This window comes from Pseudorasbora parva, chromosome 25 (genome assembly GCF_024679245.1).
Source record: "Pseudorasbora parva isolate DD20220531a chromosome 25, ASM2467924v1, whole genome shotgun sequence".
Lineage (NCBI taxonomy): Eukaryota > Metazoa > Chordata > Actinopteri > Cypriniformes > Gobionidae > Pseudorasbora > Pseudorasbora parva.
In genome coordinates, this window is record NC_090196.1 from 642,490 (window position 1) to 659,431 (window position 16,942).

Below are 16,942 nucleotides of genomic sequence, written 5' to 3' on the forward strand. Positions count from 1 at the left end.
GATAGAATTGAGAAGATTTTATGAAATATATCATCGTTGTCTGTGTTTGGCCCATAAATGTTAGCTATCGTCATTAAAAGAAAACTATCGACATATAAAGAAAGTTTAAACAAATTTGGACAAAAGTGTTTTAGATCAGTCCTACCTACCCTACCTTTAACTAAAAATAGTGACGATGTTTATATCAACCATAGACTGTTACATATCACGTCACATTAACGCCAGCCAGGTAAGTCCGAGGAGACGTCAGCGGCGGTCAGAGCGGGACAGGCAGGTGTGTTTTGAGTAGGCTAACATTCAAGATGCTTTTGGGTGCGGCAAAACGTAAAAAAAATGAAGAGGGACAAAAGAAGAGACAGCGGAGGGCTTTACAGAAGTTTCTGTCGGGCAGCCGTCCGGTCGACAGCTGTGAACCTGCTCGAGTCAGCAGAGGCCGAGCCAGGCCCGGAGACACGGCCTGAAGATGCGGCGGAAAAATATTCCCAGTACACAAAGTTTGGTACAATGTGGTATTTTAAGATTGAACCGTTCTGACAAACAGTTTATGACATCCTTCCAGAACTTCTGTATATCAGAACATTCCCATAGACAGCAAATTAGAGTTCCTTTATAATTTTGGCATTTTGTACGTATCGGGAATATTGCTAGACATATGATTGAGTTTTTCAGGTGTTATATAAACCCTTGTCAACCATTTATACTGTAATAATTTAAGTCGCATGTTTATGATTTGTTTTTGTGCCTTTAAACATGCTTCAGTCCATTCAAATTCCTATATTTCTTCTTGAATGTCTTTCCTCCATGCATTTAATTTGTCTACAGCAGACTCTTTAGAGTTTATAAATGCAGAGACATTACATTTCTTCTTACACACTCTTTAGAGACATTATAAAATTACAATATTTTCACAATTGGCCCTTTTCACCTCTTAGAATAGATGCTTTTTTCTGACATTTATAAATGTTGTAAGCTATTGCATTTTGCAGAAAGTCTAAATTAACACATACGCCTTTAAGATCTGTTTAGACTTGCCTTCATCAAAATAGAGCTTATTAGGATATTAAAACTTTTAAATCTCTCAGTTACATTGAACTGCAACACTGCTGGTATTCATCACACAGCACACGGCGGCAATAGGACAACACACACGACCAAATGCATTTCTCTTTCCCGCTTACTGTATTAATAACTCCCTCAACATCGACCATGTCCTGTTTTGCGTTTCCATACACATTCAAGTTCTCGCAATTGCTCCTCAATCTCAGTTACTTCAAGTAGTCATGTTTATTAAATGCAGTAAATAAACTATTAATCACATTACTACAGAAGAATCAAACGTACGAAAGGAAAATATATTTACCAATATATTCATTTAATATATTGTAAATATATGGAATAATACATTGATGTTATTATAAAATATATGATATATTCATGTAATATATTGCAAAATATACAAATGATCGCCACTTTCAATATATTGCAATATATTGGAAAATATAAATATTAAATCCCATATATGTGAGTATATTACCTAATGTATTGCATGATATTTTCCAATACACTGCTATATATTTTTGTTTCGTAAGGGAAAACAGTCCGTCATATATTGACATATATTGTAATGTAAATGTAAAGCATTAATAATATATTTTAGACATTTTCATAGACACTTTGTGACTTGTATTGTGAATATCCAATGACAAGCGCTTCCAGTAGCTCCCTGTTCTGGCTTCAAAAACAATACTTTACAGAAAGTTCTTTAATCATCAACTACAATGAGAATTATAGAATTGATCTGTAATAAAACAAAGCCTTTTATCTGCACTGAAAAAAGTCTAACATTGATGTTTTTATTTAGTTTATATTTATGGTTGAATCAATTTTTTTTACATGGATAAAATATAAAATGGCAGCGGGGCATTAAACTGAATTTATTAATTTGGTCAGAGCATTTTTATTAGATTAAGCATGATTTGAACTGACTTCAGCCACACCCATGAAATCAACTGAAGATAAAAGAAGACATTACATTTCTGAAGAGGAGGGTTAAACAACTCCACAAACAGCATTACCGGCTTCACACAATAATAACCAGACTGACTTTATTTCTGTCATAATGAAAAGAATAGTAATTTGAAGTCACCGTGATAGCGATGAGTGTTTGCTTTAGTTGGTCTCTTGACCCTTCCATTATTGGCATTAGTTTAGTAGAGTCTAATGCTCTAGTTATAGAGGTAATGTGTTATTCATTTTATAGTATTTATAATTATAGCCATGTGATTCTAAAGCACAACATCCAGGACAGTTGGGGTAATCAAATAAAATGCAGATTATAAAATAAAAAGGCAAAAAAAAAAAAAAAAAAACATCAAGACATCAAGAATCGGTGTATGAATCTCAACAATGGTGACAATCAAAAAAAAAAAAAAAAAAAAAAAAAATGTTTTGTTCCAACCTAAAATAATTTGTTTAATCAACCTTTACAAAGTGGTTGCATGGCTTTAAACTTTTCAGGTTAAACTAATTTAAATGATTTACTTGTCACTGTCAAATATTTTGTGTGATTGATTACTCCAATTTTTTTAAAGTTGATCCAAGGTTGTTGTTTTTTTCAGTGTGTGTTCTTCTCTAAAGCAGTTCTCTGCTTTCAGATAGTACCCAAAATTGGGCCTGCATTGAGAATGGTAGCTTTTTAGGTTTGGGGGCTTTGCTTATTTATTCATCTTTCTGCTTTTCCACCTGCCCCATTACCCTTTTCTCACAGGCTTCAAAAAAGACTGCTCACCTTCCTTCTTCATCTTCACCTTCAACATCCCCACCCCCCTCCTCTTCATCTTCAGACTCCAGCTCCTCATCATCCTCAGAAGAGGAGCAGAAAAAGAAGAAGGAGAAGAAGAAAAAGTGAGAACAAAAAATACTTACACAGCCGTTCAAGAAGTAAGCACAGACATTGATTTTTTCTTCATATATGAGATTATATCTATCTATCTATCTATCTATCTATCTATCTATCTATCTATCTATCTATCTATCTATCTATCTATCTATCTATCTATCTATCTATCTATCTATCTATCTATCATCATAAAAGTCTCCCTATCTTCATAAAAGTGCATCTATCCATCATAAAAGTGCATCTATCCATAAAAGTGCATCTATCCATCATAAAAGTGCATCTATACATCATAAAAGTGCATATATCCATCATAAAAGTGCATCTATACATCATAAAAGTGCATATATCCATCATAAAAGTGCATATATCCATCATAAAAGTGCATCTATACATCATAAAAGTGCATATATCCATCATAAAAGTGCATCTATACATCATAAAAGTGCATCTATCCATCATAAAAGTGCATCTATACATCATAAAAGTGCATATATCCATCATAAAAGTGCATCCATCCATCATAAAAGTGCATCTATACATCATAAAAGTGCATATATCCATCATAAAAGTGCATCCATCCATCATAAAAGTGCATCTATACATCATAAAAGTGCATCTATCCATCATAAAAGTGCATCCATCCATCCATCATAAAAGTGCATATATCCATCATAAAAGTGTACTGGAGCTTACAGAGACTTCCACCATCAGCTCTGTTTTCTGTTCACCATCAGCTCTGTTTTCTGTTCACCATCAGCTCTGTTTCTGTTCACCATCAGCTCTGTTTTCTGTTCACCATCAGCTCTGTTTTCTGTTCACCATCAGCTCTGTTTCTGTTCACCATCAGCTCTGTTTCTGTTCACCATCAGCTCTGTTTTCTGTTCACCATCAGCTCTGTTTTCTGTTCACCATCAGCTCTGTTTTCTGTTCACCATCAGCTCTGTTTCTGTTCACCATCAGCTCTGTTTCTGTTCACCATCAGCTCTGTTTCTGTTCACCATCAGCTCTGTTTCTGTTCACCATCAGCTCTGTTTCTGTTCACCATCAGCTCTGTTTCTGTTCACCATCAACTCTGTTTCTGTTCACCATCAGCTCTGTTTCTGTTCACCATCAGCTCTGTTTCTGTTCACCATCAGCTCTGTTTCTGTTCACCATCAGCTCTGTTTCTGTTCACATCAGCTCTGTTTTCTGTTCACCATCAGCTCTGTTTTCTGTTCACCATCAGCTCTGTTTCTGTTCACCATCAGCTCTGTTTCTGTTCACCATCAGCTCTGTTTTCTGTTCACCATCAGCTCTGTTTTCTGTTCACCATCAGCTCTGTTTCTGTTCACCATCAGCTCTGTTTCTGTTCACCATCAGCTCTGTTTCTGTTCACCATCAGCTCTGTTTCTGTTCACCATCAGCTCTGTTTCTGTTCACCATCAGCTCTGTTTTCTGTTCACCATCAGCTCTGTTTTCTGTTCACCATCAGCTCTGTTTCTGTTCACCATCAGCTCTGTTTCTGTTCACCATCAGCTCTGTTTCTGTTCACCATCAGCTCTGTTTCTGTTCACCATCAGCTCTGTTTCTGTTCACCATCAGCTCTGTTTCTGTTCACCATCAGCTCTGTTTTCTGTTCACCATCAGCTCTGTTTCTGTTCACCATCAACTCTGTTTCTGTTCACCATCAGCTCTGTTTCTGTTCACCATCAGCTCTGTTTCTGTTCACCATCAGCTCTGTTTCTGTTCACCATCAGCTCTGTTTCTGTTCACATCAGCTCTGTTTTCTGTTCACCATCAGCTCTGTTTTCTGTTCACCATCAGCTCTGTTTCTGTTCACCATCAACTCTGTTTCTGTTCACCATCAGCTCTGTTTCTGTTCACCATCAGCTCTGTTTCTGTTCACCATCAGCTTTGTTTCTGTTCACCATCAGCTCTGTTTCTGTTCACCATCAGCTCTGTTTTCTGTTCACCATCAGCTCTGTTTCTGTTCACCATCAGCTCTGTTTTCTGTTCACCATCAGCTCTGTTTCTGTTCACCATCAGCTCTGTTTTCTGTTCTCCATCAGCTCTGTTTCTGTTCACCATCAGCTCTGTTTCTGTTCACCATCAACTCTGTTTCTGTTCACCATCAGCTCTGTTTCTGTTCACCATCGGCTCTGTTTCTGTTCACCATCGGCTCTGTTTTCTGTTCACCATCGGCTCTGTTTCTGTTCACCATCAGCTCTGTTTTCTGTTCACCATCAGCTCTGTTTCTGTTCACCATCAGCTCTGTTTCTGTTCACCATCAGCTCTGTTTCTGTTCACCATCAGCTCTGTTTCTGTTCACCATCAGCTCTGTTTTCTGTTCACCATCAGCTCTGTTTTCTGTTCACCATCAGCTCTGTTTCTGTTCACCATCAGCTCTGTTTCTGTTCACCATCAGCTCTGTTTCTGTTCACCATCAGCTCTGTTTCCGTTCACCATGAGCTCTGTTTCTGTTCACCATCAGCTCTGTTTTCTGTTCACCATCAGCTCTGTTTCTGTTCACCATCAGCTCTGTTTCTGTTCACCATCAGCTCTGTTTCTGTTCACCATCAGCTCTGTTTCTGTTCACCATCAGCTCTGTTTCTGTTCACCATCAGCTCTGTTTCTGTTCACCATCAGCTCTGTTTCTGTTCACATCAGCTCTGTTTTCTGTTCACCATCAGCTCTGTTTTCTGTTCACCATCAGCTCTGTTTCTGTTCACCATCAACTCTGTTTCTGTTCACCATCAGCTCTGTTTCTGTTCACCATCAGCTCTGTTTCTGTTCACCATCAGCTTTGTTTCTGTTTACCATCAGCTCTGTTTCTGTTCACCATCAGCTCTGTTTCTGTTCACCATCAGCTCTGTTTTCTGTTCACCATCAGCTCTGTTTCTGTTCACCATCAGCTCTGTTTTCTGTTCTCCATCAGCTCTGTTTCTGTTCACCATCAGCTCTGTTTCTGTTCACCATCAACTCTGTTTCTGTTCACCATCAGCTCTGTTTCTGTTCACCATCGGCTCTGTTTCTGTTCACCATCGGCTCTGTTTTCTGTTCACCATCAGCTCTGTTTCTGTTCACCATCAGCTCTGTTTTCTGTTCACCATCAGCTCTGTTTCTGTTCACCATCAGCTCTGTTTCTGTTCACCATCAGCTCTGTTTCTGTTCACCATCAGCTCTGTTTCCGTTCACCATCAGCTCTGTTTCCGTTCACCATCAGCTCTGTTTCCGTTCACCATGAGCTCTGTTTCTGTTCACCATCAGCTCTGTTTCTGTTCACCATCAGCTCTGTTTTCTGTTCACCATCAGCTCTGTTTCTGTTCACCATCAGCTCTGTTTTCTGTTCACCATCAGCTTTGTTTTCTGTTCACCATCAGTTCTGTTTTCTGTTCACCATCAGCTCTGTTTCTGTTCACCATCAGCTCTGTTTCTGTTCACCATCAGCTCTGTTTTCTGTTCACCATCAGCTCTGTTTCTGTTCACCATCAGCTCTGTTTCTGTTCACCATCAGCTCTGTTTCCGTTCACCATCAGCTCTGTTTCTGTTCACCATCAGCTCTGTTTCTGTTCACCATCAGCTCTGTTTCTGTTCACCATCAGCTCTGTTTCTGTTCACCATCAGCTCTGTTTCTGTCCACCATCAGCTCTGTTTCTGTTCACCATCAGCTCTGTTTCTGTTCACCATCAGCTCTGTTTCTGTTCACCATCAGCTCTGTTTCTGTTCACCGTCAGCTCTGTTTTTGTTCACCATCAGCTCTGTTTCTGTTCACCATCAGCTTTGTTTCTGTTCACCATCAGCTCTGTTTCTGGTCACCATCAGCTCTGTTTTCTGTTCACCATCAGCTCTGTTTTCTGTTCACCATCAGCTTTGTTTCTGTTCACCATCAGCTCTGTTTCTGTTCACCATCAGCTCTGTTTTCTGTTCACCATCAGCTCTGTTTCTGTTCACCATCAGCTCTGTTTTCTGTTCACCATCAGCTCTGTTTCTGTTCACCATCAGCTCTGTTTTCTGTTCACCATCAGCTCTGTTTTCTGTTCACCATCAGCTCGGTTTTCTGTTCACCATCAGCTTTGTTTCTGTTCACCATCAGCTCTGTTTCTGTTCACCATCAGCTCTGTTTTCTGTTCACCATCAGCTCGGTTTTCTGTTCACCATCAGCTTTGTTTCTGTTCACCATCAGCTCTGTTTCTGTTCACCATCAGCTCTGTTTTCTGTTCACCATCAGCTCTGTTTCTGTTCACCATCAGCTCTGTTTCTGTTCACCATCAGCTCTGTTTCTGTTCACCATCAGCTCTGTTTCTGTTCACCATCAGCTCTGTTTCTGTTCACCATCAGCTCTGTTTCTGTTCACCATCAGCTCTGTTTCTGTTCACCATCAGCTCTGTTTCTGTTCACCATCAGCTCTGTTTTCTGTTCACCATCAGCTCTGTTTCTTTTCACCATCAGCTCTGTTTCTGTTCACCATCAGCTCTGTTTCTGTTCACCATCAGCTCTGTTTTCTGTTCACCATCAGCTCTGTTTCTGTTCACCATCAGCTCTGTTTTCTGTTCACCATCAGCTCTGTTTCAGTTCCCCATCGGCTCTGTTTCTGTTCACTTTTTTCTGGTCACTTTTTTTCTTCTTTTTTTCTTTACTTTTGATGAGATTTCATCTTTTGTTTCTATATCATAAAAGTGCATCTATCCATCATAAAAGTGCATCTATCCATCATAAAATCCATCATAAAAATTAATGTTCTAAACCTGTGTGACTTGATTTTTTTTTTAGATATAAGATATTTTGAGAAATGTTTTGGTTGCCATTAACTTTCATATGGACTAAACACAACAACACAGAGACATTTCTCAAAATATTTTCTTTTGAGTTGCACAGAAAAAAAATATTCATATAGATTTTGGAAAAAAATGGGGATGGGTAAATTTTTAAAAACAAAAATTTCTAAAAAAAAATGTTCTATTTATCTTGCATGTTTAATAAATAAACGTATGCTCAGCCTTTAAAGCAGGCAAGAACAGACATGCAACGATTTCCATGCTGATTTAGTGTGCATCCTCCCCCCAGGTTGGTTATGTTAGATATAGCCTGTCAGATATGAAAGGTCACAGCTTACTGTGCTGGTTCCTGGTGCTTCCTCCTGATGTAAATCTAATCTAATTTAATTTAATTTTTCTGTTGTTGAAAAAATAGTCTGGCAATTGAGGAAAAACTCAAAGTCTGTGATGTTAAAAATGAAAGCCTTTATTATATAAGTTGAAAGGAGAATGCACAGTGTACCAGCAGGGTAAGTATAATTCATATCTACTATTGCCTGAAAAGAAGCTGACATTAATCGCATTTCCTTTTACATATCTGTAACAATGTCAGACAATTGACAGGAATTCCCAAAACTCACGCTTCACCACCACAAACAGCACAGAGTACACAGAGTGCCTCGATCTGTGTCACTGAATCTTGGAGCAGTTCTAATCCATCACAGTCTGTCTGTGGTGAGCTCTGTAGGCAGGGCTCAGCTGGGAGTGTGTCAGTGAGTAGTGGTTTTCGTGGCTGCATGTCCATTCAGGTGTTGAAATAAAGTCCTGTGGTCGTCCATACTCTGTACAGGTGTGTGTGCCATCCAGGTTGTGTGCGTTGGTGATGCTGAAGGATGATGAAGGGAGTAATAAATATTCCTGTAACACTCTTACACCAAGTTTGTTTGGGTGGAGGCCATTTGATGTTAACAATTGTCTCTGACTCCACAAGAGATTAAAGTTGTCAATGAAGTTCACTCCCTTCATCATGCAGTTTTTTTTGCAGCCATGTATTAAGCCCAAGCAACCATAAGAATCTATTTGTTCCTCTTGCTGGCAGTGGTCCACTGATGAACGGCTGAACTTTCAGTTTTCTAAGTGTTTCAAAAAGTTAATTGAAATCCCTCTTTATGAGTTCTGACTGCTCTCTCTGAATATCGTTCTTCCCCACATGAATGATAAGTCGATTTGCAGTCTTATATTTCATCAGAACTTTCTGAATTCCCCTGTTTATCACAGTTTATTAACGTTATTCATCACGTTTGGGGATTTCTCTCCCACATTCATTAATACTTCAAATCTGTTTTCAAGATGTATAGGCGGTGGTCGGAAACTAGTGTTTGCAATCCTTGTGTCTGTGGTAGAGCATGCTACTGCAGCAATATATGAAGCTCGTGACAATCTGGTCTTGCTCCCTGTTTGTGCCATTGATTAGTGTGTTAATCAGTTTCTTGTTTCTCTACCTGTTGAGTAGCACTAAATTTATGGGACTCACCAGCTGTGTGCAGAGGACATTCGTGATGAAGCTCTGCTGTGTGATTCGTCCGGTTTGGTGGTTCCGCAAATAGCTTTGTTTAAAGAACTACAATCCTTTGTAAAAGTCTGTGGCAGTTTGTGCAGCAAGAAGATTCTTGAAATAGAAGAGGCATTTTCTTATCCTTTTGAAAGTAGGCAGCTGTGTTTTCCTTTCCGGAATGTAAGCTGATGGCAGTGTGGAGGCTGGTCGGATGAAATATTCCACTTTTTTTGTAGTATTCCAGTCAACAGAGTTTCTAAGTTTTATCACTGAAGTCAAGCTTTGTTGTTTGAGCACTGTGTTGATTTGCTGAATTTGAAATTAGGAGATAAAATATAGAAGCGATAGAGCAAAGCGCGGAGCAGGAAGCAAGAGCGTCCGAACTGTAGCTAAGCAGGAAGTAGGAAGTGTGAAGAGAAGTGTTGACAATGTGAGTGAGTGCAGGAGTAATTGAAGAAGAAATGGCCTGAAGGAGGTGAGTGGGAATAGGATCAAGCAGACAGGTGTATAAAAAGGATGAGTTTAGAGATTTCTGCCTTGGAGAGCAGAGAGAAGGATGGAAGTGTGTTCGTGTTAGTTGTTGAGATGTGCGTGTCAGTTTGTGGTGAGGAGAACTGTTTGCTAATGAGAGATGTTTTGTTTGTGAAAAATGATTCAAAGTCTTTAGCTGTAAGAGTTGATGAAGGAGGGGGAGGAGGAGGACAAAGGAGAGAGGAGAATGTTTTAAAGAGTTTGCGAGAGTCAGAGCAATTGTTGATTTTGTTGTGGTAGTATGTTGTTTTAGCAGTGGAGACATTTGTAGAGAAAGAAGAGAGAAGAGACTGATAAAAGGCAAGGTCAGTATTGTTTTTAGATTTCTGCCATTTCCTCTCTGCCGCCCTGAGTCCAGAGCGATGTTCACGGAGAACTTCAGACAGCCAGGGTGCAGATGGGGTGGCGCGGGCTGGTCTGGATGAAAGGGGGCAAAAACTGTCTAAGGAGGATGTTAGAGTGGAGCAAAGAGTGTCGGTAGCACTGTTAGTGTCTAGTGCTGAGAACTGAGCAGGTGGAGGGAGTGAAGATGAAACCATAGTGGATAGGCGAGAGGGAGAGAGTGAGCGTAGATTACGCTGAAAGGTAATCTGTGTAGGAGTACGTGTTGTATCAGGAGTCAGTATGAGGTTAAGAGTGATGAGAAAGTGGTCTGAGGTGTGTAATGGAGTAACTAAAGTGTTGTCCGTGGAGCAGTTGCGTGTGTAGACAAGGTCTAATTGGTTACCGGATCTGTGAGTAGCCGTAGTAGATACTAACTTAAGGTCAAATGAAGTCAGTAGAGTGCTGAAGTCTGCAGCTAGGTGTTTATCAAGATGGATGTTGAAGTCACCAAGCAGAATCAGTGGAGTGCCATCCTCAGGGAAGCTAGAAAGTAACACATCCAACTCCTCCACAAAGTTACCGAGGTGACCTGGAGGACGATAGACCACTACCACATGGATTTTAACAGGGTGAGTAATAGTGACAGTTTGGTTCCACAAAACAAGAATCAAGAGATTTCACCCCCAAATGTCAGACAGTTCATGAAAAGAAACCGTGGGAAGTCACTGAATATTCCCACTGAAGGAAGTGCCGCTGGTAAAAGCATTGAATGATCGGCTGTCTGGACTTCCTGAAAGTTCATTAAATTGTTCAGTTATAATGGCCACTATGTTTTTGAGGAAATGTAGCAATTGATTTCAATACTTTGAGGAAGTGAAGGAGTGATTGTATGATAATATATGCATTTGAAGCTTATTTAACACAAACAGAATTTCTGAAGTTGAATTTTCTTTCTGCATAAATACTGGCCACACAAACACAACCCACTCCAGGAGAGAAACTAGTGTTAGCGTGGCAGCATCTTGACGGCACAAACTGTAGAAGAAAACAGAAAAGGGTGCACAATGTACAGAGAAGATGGACAAACGGCTGATGTTATCTACCAAAATATTAATGTCATATCTGGAAAAAAGATCACAGATCATAATGCAACGGGAGTCCAGTCATCTAAACTCACAGGTACTGAGATTAATCATGCACTCATTTCATCACATAATGTCTAGTTCAGACTGCATGATTTTCAGACTCGTGGGTCACTGCTCTTTTCACACTGCAAGACTGCACAAGAGGAACATTTGCCAACAACTCTCTCTCTCCGGTGAGCAAACTACATTGGTAACTCTTTACAACACGGGTGCACTAATCTGCATTAATTCCTGCTTCACTAAAGCACAGATAATCATGAGTTAATGTATTACTAATGGAGAACTAACCCATTTATTAATGATTACTGCATCAGCAACTAATCAACATTCATCATCATTAATAGATTAATAATCATTAAAGTGTGATTAGTTAAATGTGTCATAATGTATTCATTCCTTAATAACATGTTATATTAACTAATACTGTAAATTAATGTGTTAATTACCACAATGGGTCAAAGCCATGCATTTCATCTTCCAGTTTCTGCTTTAATTAATCATTAGCTGATGATTTATAAAGGTTTCATTATGTTAGGATTTTACTTGTTGAGGCACACGACAATTAACTAATTGAAAATTAATTCAAAACCCATAACCACAATTACATATTACTTAATAAGTTAGGTAATAGTCATGTGCCCCAACAAGTAAAGTCAGAACATAATGAAACCTTCGTAAACAACGCGAGATCGCACATGCGTCAGATCGGAGTTCTCTCATGGGACTTTGAATTGTTATTAAAAATGATAAACTGCAGAAAGTTTGCGCTCCAAATTGTCTGTGTGCTGATTTGTGGAGAAAAAAGAAAAAAGATTAGGCAGAAGATTAGGCAGGACTCCATTTCCCATGGTCCTCCTTGTCCCGCACCTGATCGCACTTCATTATCTCTCCCGCTCTCCCCGGTTTCCCTGCACCTGGTCCTTGTCATTAGCACTTTATAAGTGGACTCACTCCCTGCACTCCTTTTCGGTTCTTAAGTTATGTATATTGTTGTTTGATGGTCTGTCTTGAGTTCTTTGTAAATAAATACCCGTTTAGTTTGGACGTCTTGGATCTCTCATTGTCTGCCACATCTACAACTGTAACACAAGGATTGTGTTCTGCAAAGAGACTTTGAGGTAAATACTTAATTTAGTAATGTGCTGCTGCTGCAGCTGGACGTGCAAATGTTTGGGCTTCGTCTCTGTTTGATAGAATTGTAAATATATCTATTAAAATTCTGATATTCTGTCTATAACTCCTCCCTGAACCTCCCGCTGCCTTGTATCTCACTCTCTTATTGGCTGCCACAGCAGGAGTTTCAATTGGCTACAGAGTTCTCGCAGCTTGTTCTTGAGACATCGCCTGAGCAGAACTTTTTTCTTGCGGGTGTCCGAACACTATTGTGTGATTGGCCATACATTTAAAGTGGGCGTGGTTTATGCGGAGAAACGTAGATTACGCACCTGCTTTTCTCGTGAAGTCTGAATGTACTGGCCAGAACGAACTTTGTTCTTGTTCTTGCCACCTCGAGAAAATGAACAAATGTGGAGTTCTTGTGGAGTATGTTCCAAGCTTTACTCTACAGCAGTGGTTTTCAAACCCGTCCTGGAGGCACCCCTGCCCTAAACATTGTGTCTCCCTCATTTATCACACCTGATTCAACTCATCAGCTCATTAGCAGAGACTGCAAGAACTAAATTGGTGTGTCTGAGGAGGGAGACATACAAAATGTGCAGGGCAGGGGTGCCTCCAGGACCGGTTTGAGAACCACTGCCCTACAGACATTAGGGTTGCCAATCGTTCCGTATAATACAGAATCATCCCGTAAGGCATCAATGACGCGTTCCGTATAATACAGAATCATCCCGTATTTAAGGCATCAATGATGCGTTCCGTATAATACAGAATCATCCCGTATTTAAGGCATCAATGACGCGTTCCGTATAATACAGAATCATCCCGTATTTAAGGCATCAATGACGCGTTCCATATGAAAGGCCTACAGAAGGCAGTTTGTCCCGTATGTTCAGGCATATGCACTAAACGGAGAATTAATCATTCCTTTGAGACAAATCATTGTTTGATTTGCGAACATAACCATTTGCGGAAGGCTTTAAAACCCAGCAGAATCCTCTGCCGGTGTTCGCTATGCTCGCGCTAACGGCGAATCACTTTAACTGTTTGCATTTTGATTTTCGGGCTTTTGAAAAAAGTTTGGGCGGATGCAAACAACGAGATTATTGTTCGTGAGTCCAACATTCAGCCATGCAAAGCATGCACTCTCCCTGAGGGAAGACGTGATCAAAAAGGGAAGTCATCTTTCACTATTGTAAGTTAATGCAGTTAAATAGAGAAAGAAAGAAAAAATGTATATTTAAGTAACTTGTCGTATACATAAACTCATTATTCAAACACAAAATAACCAGTAAAGTTCTCTTTATATTTATTCATACATGGTTGAAACATTTAGTTCAACATTGTAAGTGCCATTGTTTTATAAAATGTTTTATTGGCTGAAATTTCAAAGACGTCCAGTTATTATACTTTCAAATTGTATGCCATCTGTGTATCTTCCTGAGGGAGAAGGAGAAAAAAAACCTTTTACATTTCATATTTTTGAATAGAGGTTGATGATATTTAATATCCCATGGTGTAGAAAATAAATATTCATTAATTTGAGCATGGAGCCACATCGTGCCTATGAGACTGAACCATAGGGCCTTTAAAATTAATGTTACAAAAGAACATTTTATTAAGAATGAGAATATAGAAGTATATTGAGATATAGTTAATACGTTTAGAGTTACAGGCACAGTATGGGAAAAATAATTTTCTATCTAAAAGAAATGTATCTAAAAAAAATACTCATGCCAATTTACTCATGGAGCCACACTGAGATCCCTATCTCTGGAAATTAATGGGCCTGAAAAATGAAGGAACCAGAAGTAAAACGTGTTTTAAGAATTAGAATCTAAAAGGATATTAAGGTATCTGCTAAATGAGTAACAGCCGTGCACACTTTTTCCCTTTTTTTTTCACCGTTTGCTTATAATGCAGCAAAGAGTTAGCCTAGAAATCTAGACGCACCCTAGCGGCAGCAAATCTAATCTGCCCGCAAGTGTCGTCTAGGAACTCTCAATACCCTTCTGAGCTGTATTCCCCTCACTCTGGACGGGCCAATCACATCGTGTATAGAGTCGGAGGGCGGGGCCATAATGACGACGGCCGAGTTGCGTTTGCGTTCTTCCAGTAAACACAGAAACTGGCGAACGGCGGCCCTTCGAATCAGCTTTGACTGCGACTCTGGAAGACTTGAGTTCAGCTTTTCTCTGAGAAAAGAACAAAGAACGGCACTGAAGTCATTCTGAAGAAGGGAAGATGTGTTCGGAGTTTAGCCGACCGGATACGGCGAATATTTAATCTGTCAATGGGCTCCGCTTCACCTTCGTTGCTCTGGTTGGTGTAGCGCTAGCCTATCGCGTGCAGAGGGAGTTTGACAGACAGCCGTTTATCCGCCCCTCAGATTGAGCCGTCAATGGTGAGTTTCCAGACCAAACATCTGGATGTGGCTCTGGCTTGTCAGGCTAGCAAAGAGTCATCCGATTTACCTAATAGAATAACCATAATAAAATAATGATGCTGCCGTCTTTCTAAAGCCATGTTTACACCCCTGTGAAAACTGTCATCTGACCACAACATATTGAATTACTCAGTAAATATACATCCATCACATTAAATATTGTCTTTTTTTTCTTGTCTTTCTTCAGAAACAAAATTAACAAAATCTGGGACATTTTCTGAAATGTGGCTGATTTGGACAAAGAATGACCCAAATGTGTTGGTCTGAGAGCCTTTATACACACACAGACACACACACACACACACACACACACACACACACACACACACACACACACACACACACACACACACACACTGCAGACACTGAAATAACATACGCTGTGTGTTACAGTACAAATATTTTGAGTGTCCCTTATTATGTCCCTTATTTCTCTATAAAGAACCACGATAGTCCCTTATTTTCTATTCCAGAAGTTGGCAACCCTACAGACAGTGATTGTGTGAGGATCCGCCGCTTCAGAGCCGCTGCAGTGTGTTTGATTCTGTTGTGTGTGCTTCTGCTGACTGCACTCACAGTGGTGTGTGTCATGTTCACGAGAGAGAGAGAACGGCTCATATCCACCAATGAGAATCTCACCAATGACAGAGACCAGCTCAACTCCACCAATGAGAATCTGACCAATGACAGAGACCAGCTCAACTCCACCAATAGCAACTTAAAACAACTAAACGTCCAGTTAAATCAAGAGAAAAGGGAACTGATGAAGTTGTTTCAAGGTAACACTGATCTATACTAAAACCACATTTAGGAATGTTATATACTATACATGTAAAAAGGATTGTGATTTTTGTGATGTGAATGAGAATAAAGAGCTATGAGTTGAGCTGTTTGTGTTCACAGAGGGATGGATTTACTATCAGTCCAGTTTTTACTACTTGTCCAAGAAGGCCGAGAACTGGACTGAGAGCAGAAGATACTGCAGAGAGAGAGGAGCAGATCTGATCATCATAAACAACATAGACAAACAAGTGTGTGTGTGTGTTTATAATGTGTAGCAGCTAATCTAATGAGAGCTGGTCTGATGAAATGCATCTATGGTCTTTTTATGATATAAATATACAACGGTTTCATCTGCTCAGACTTTTGTAGAGAACATGTTTGGTGGTACGACAGTCTATATTGGTCTGACTGACAGTGATGCTACGGGCCAATGGAAATGGGTCGATGGCAGCACACTGACCTCTGGGTGATAAATCTAAAATGATTATTATCTAATAATAAATGATTCTCACAGTCGGTATATCATCACACAGAAAGCAGCACGGAGGATCTAATGCTTATCTGTTTCAGGTTCTGGGGGTCTGGACAGCCTATCGGAGGTCCAGGATATAACTGTGTTTTGACTGTGACTCGTGACCCAAGGTGGCCAGCTTATTTCAGATGGTGCAATGTTGGATGTCAATCAGCTTTTCAATGGATCTGTGAGAAGAGTATTTCGCAATTCATACAGCCATAGGAACATCCATGGATGTAGAATATGTGGGGCCTGGGGACCGACGTGTCCGAGCGAATGATTAATTCATTACTAATTAAAGCTCTTTATTACAGTACAGAAAAAATAAAATACATTTCTGCTTTATTCTATGACATGAATACTTTTTTGTTTATATACAATCCATAATGCCTTAATGCACCCTAAAGTGTTTGTGATACCCAACACAAATTTGTCATTAGGACACTATAGTAAAGAAAAAAATAAAATAATATATTATTAGTTATTGAAGACTACTGTTTAATGTAATTTTCAGTATTATTATTATTTTTTATTAGTATTGTATCATATTTTGTGAAGTCAGAGTGTGCTTGAACACGTGTGTGTGTGAGAGGGTTACAGGTCAGAGACGTGGAATGTGTATGTAGAAGAGTAAGAGTGTAGAACATGTTAGACAATATGAATGTATACGTACTGTAGGAATGTGTATGCAGTGTAATTTCCCATTATGCATATGTTGACAAAAATATTCTCTTTAAAAATGAGGAAGGCATTGTATTTAGAACAAAAACACGTTTTTCAGGACATTGTAAGTTCCTTTGGTCAGCACAGCAACATATAAATGCCCAACCTTTGTGGCTGGAGTCCCCTTCCGTGATTCGGGGACAAAGTTTAACCCTCAGGAGTCTGAGCTGTTT

At 39.6% G+C, this 16,942-nt stretch overlaps 1 protein-coding gene across 3 annotated transcripts; it reads left to right on the forward strand.

Annotated features, from left to right (window-relative positions):
* Positions 1-11,059: 11,059 nt before the first annotated feature.
* LOC137064502 (C-type lectin domain family 10 member A-like) lies at positions 11,060-16,440 on the forward strand. Of its 3 annotated transcripts, none has more exons than XM_067435876.1 (5): positions 11,060-11,221; positions 15,223-15,528; positions 15,653-15,780; positions 15,892-15,998; positions 16,103-16,440. In XM_067435876.1, exons 1-5 carry the CDS (start codon positions 11,107-11,109, stop codon positions 16,266-16,268), a joined length of 822 nt encoding a protein of 273 aa, XP_067291977.1. In that variant the 5' UTR covers positions 11,060-11,106; the 3' UTR covers positions 16,269-16,440. The 3 variants fall into 3 exon arrangements, 2 of the variants coding, with proteins under 2 accessions (XP_067291977.1, XP_067291978.1); XM_067435877.1 differs by having other exon boundaries at positions 15,241-15,528; XR_010901556.1 differs by lacking the exon at positions 11,060-11,221 and adding an exon at positions 12,167-12,305.
* The last annotated feature ends 502 nt before the right edge of the window (positions 16,441-16,942 follow it).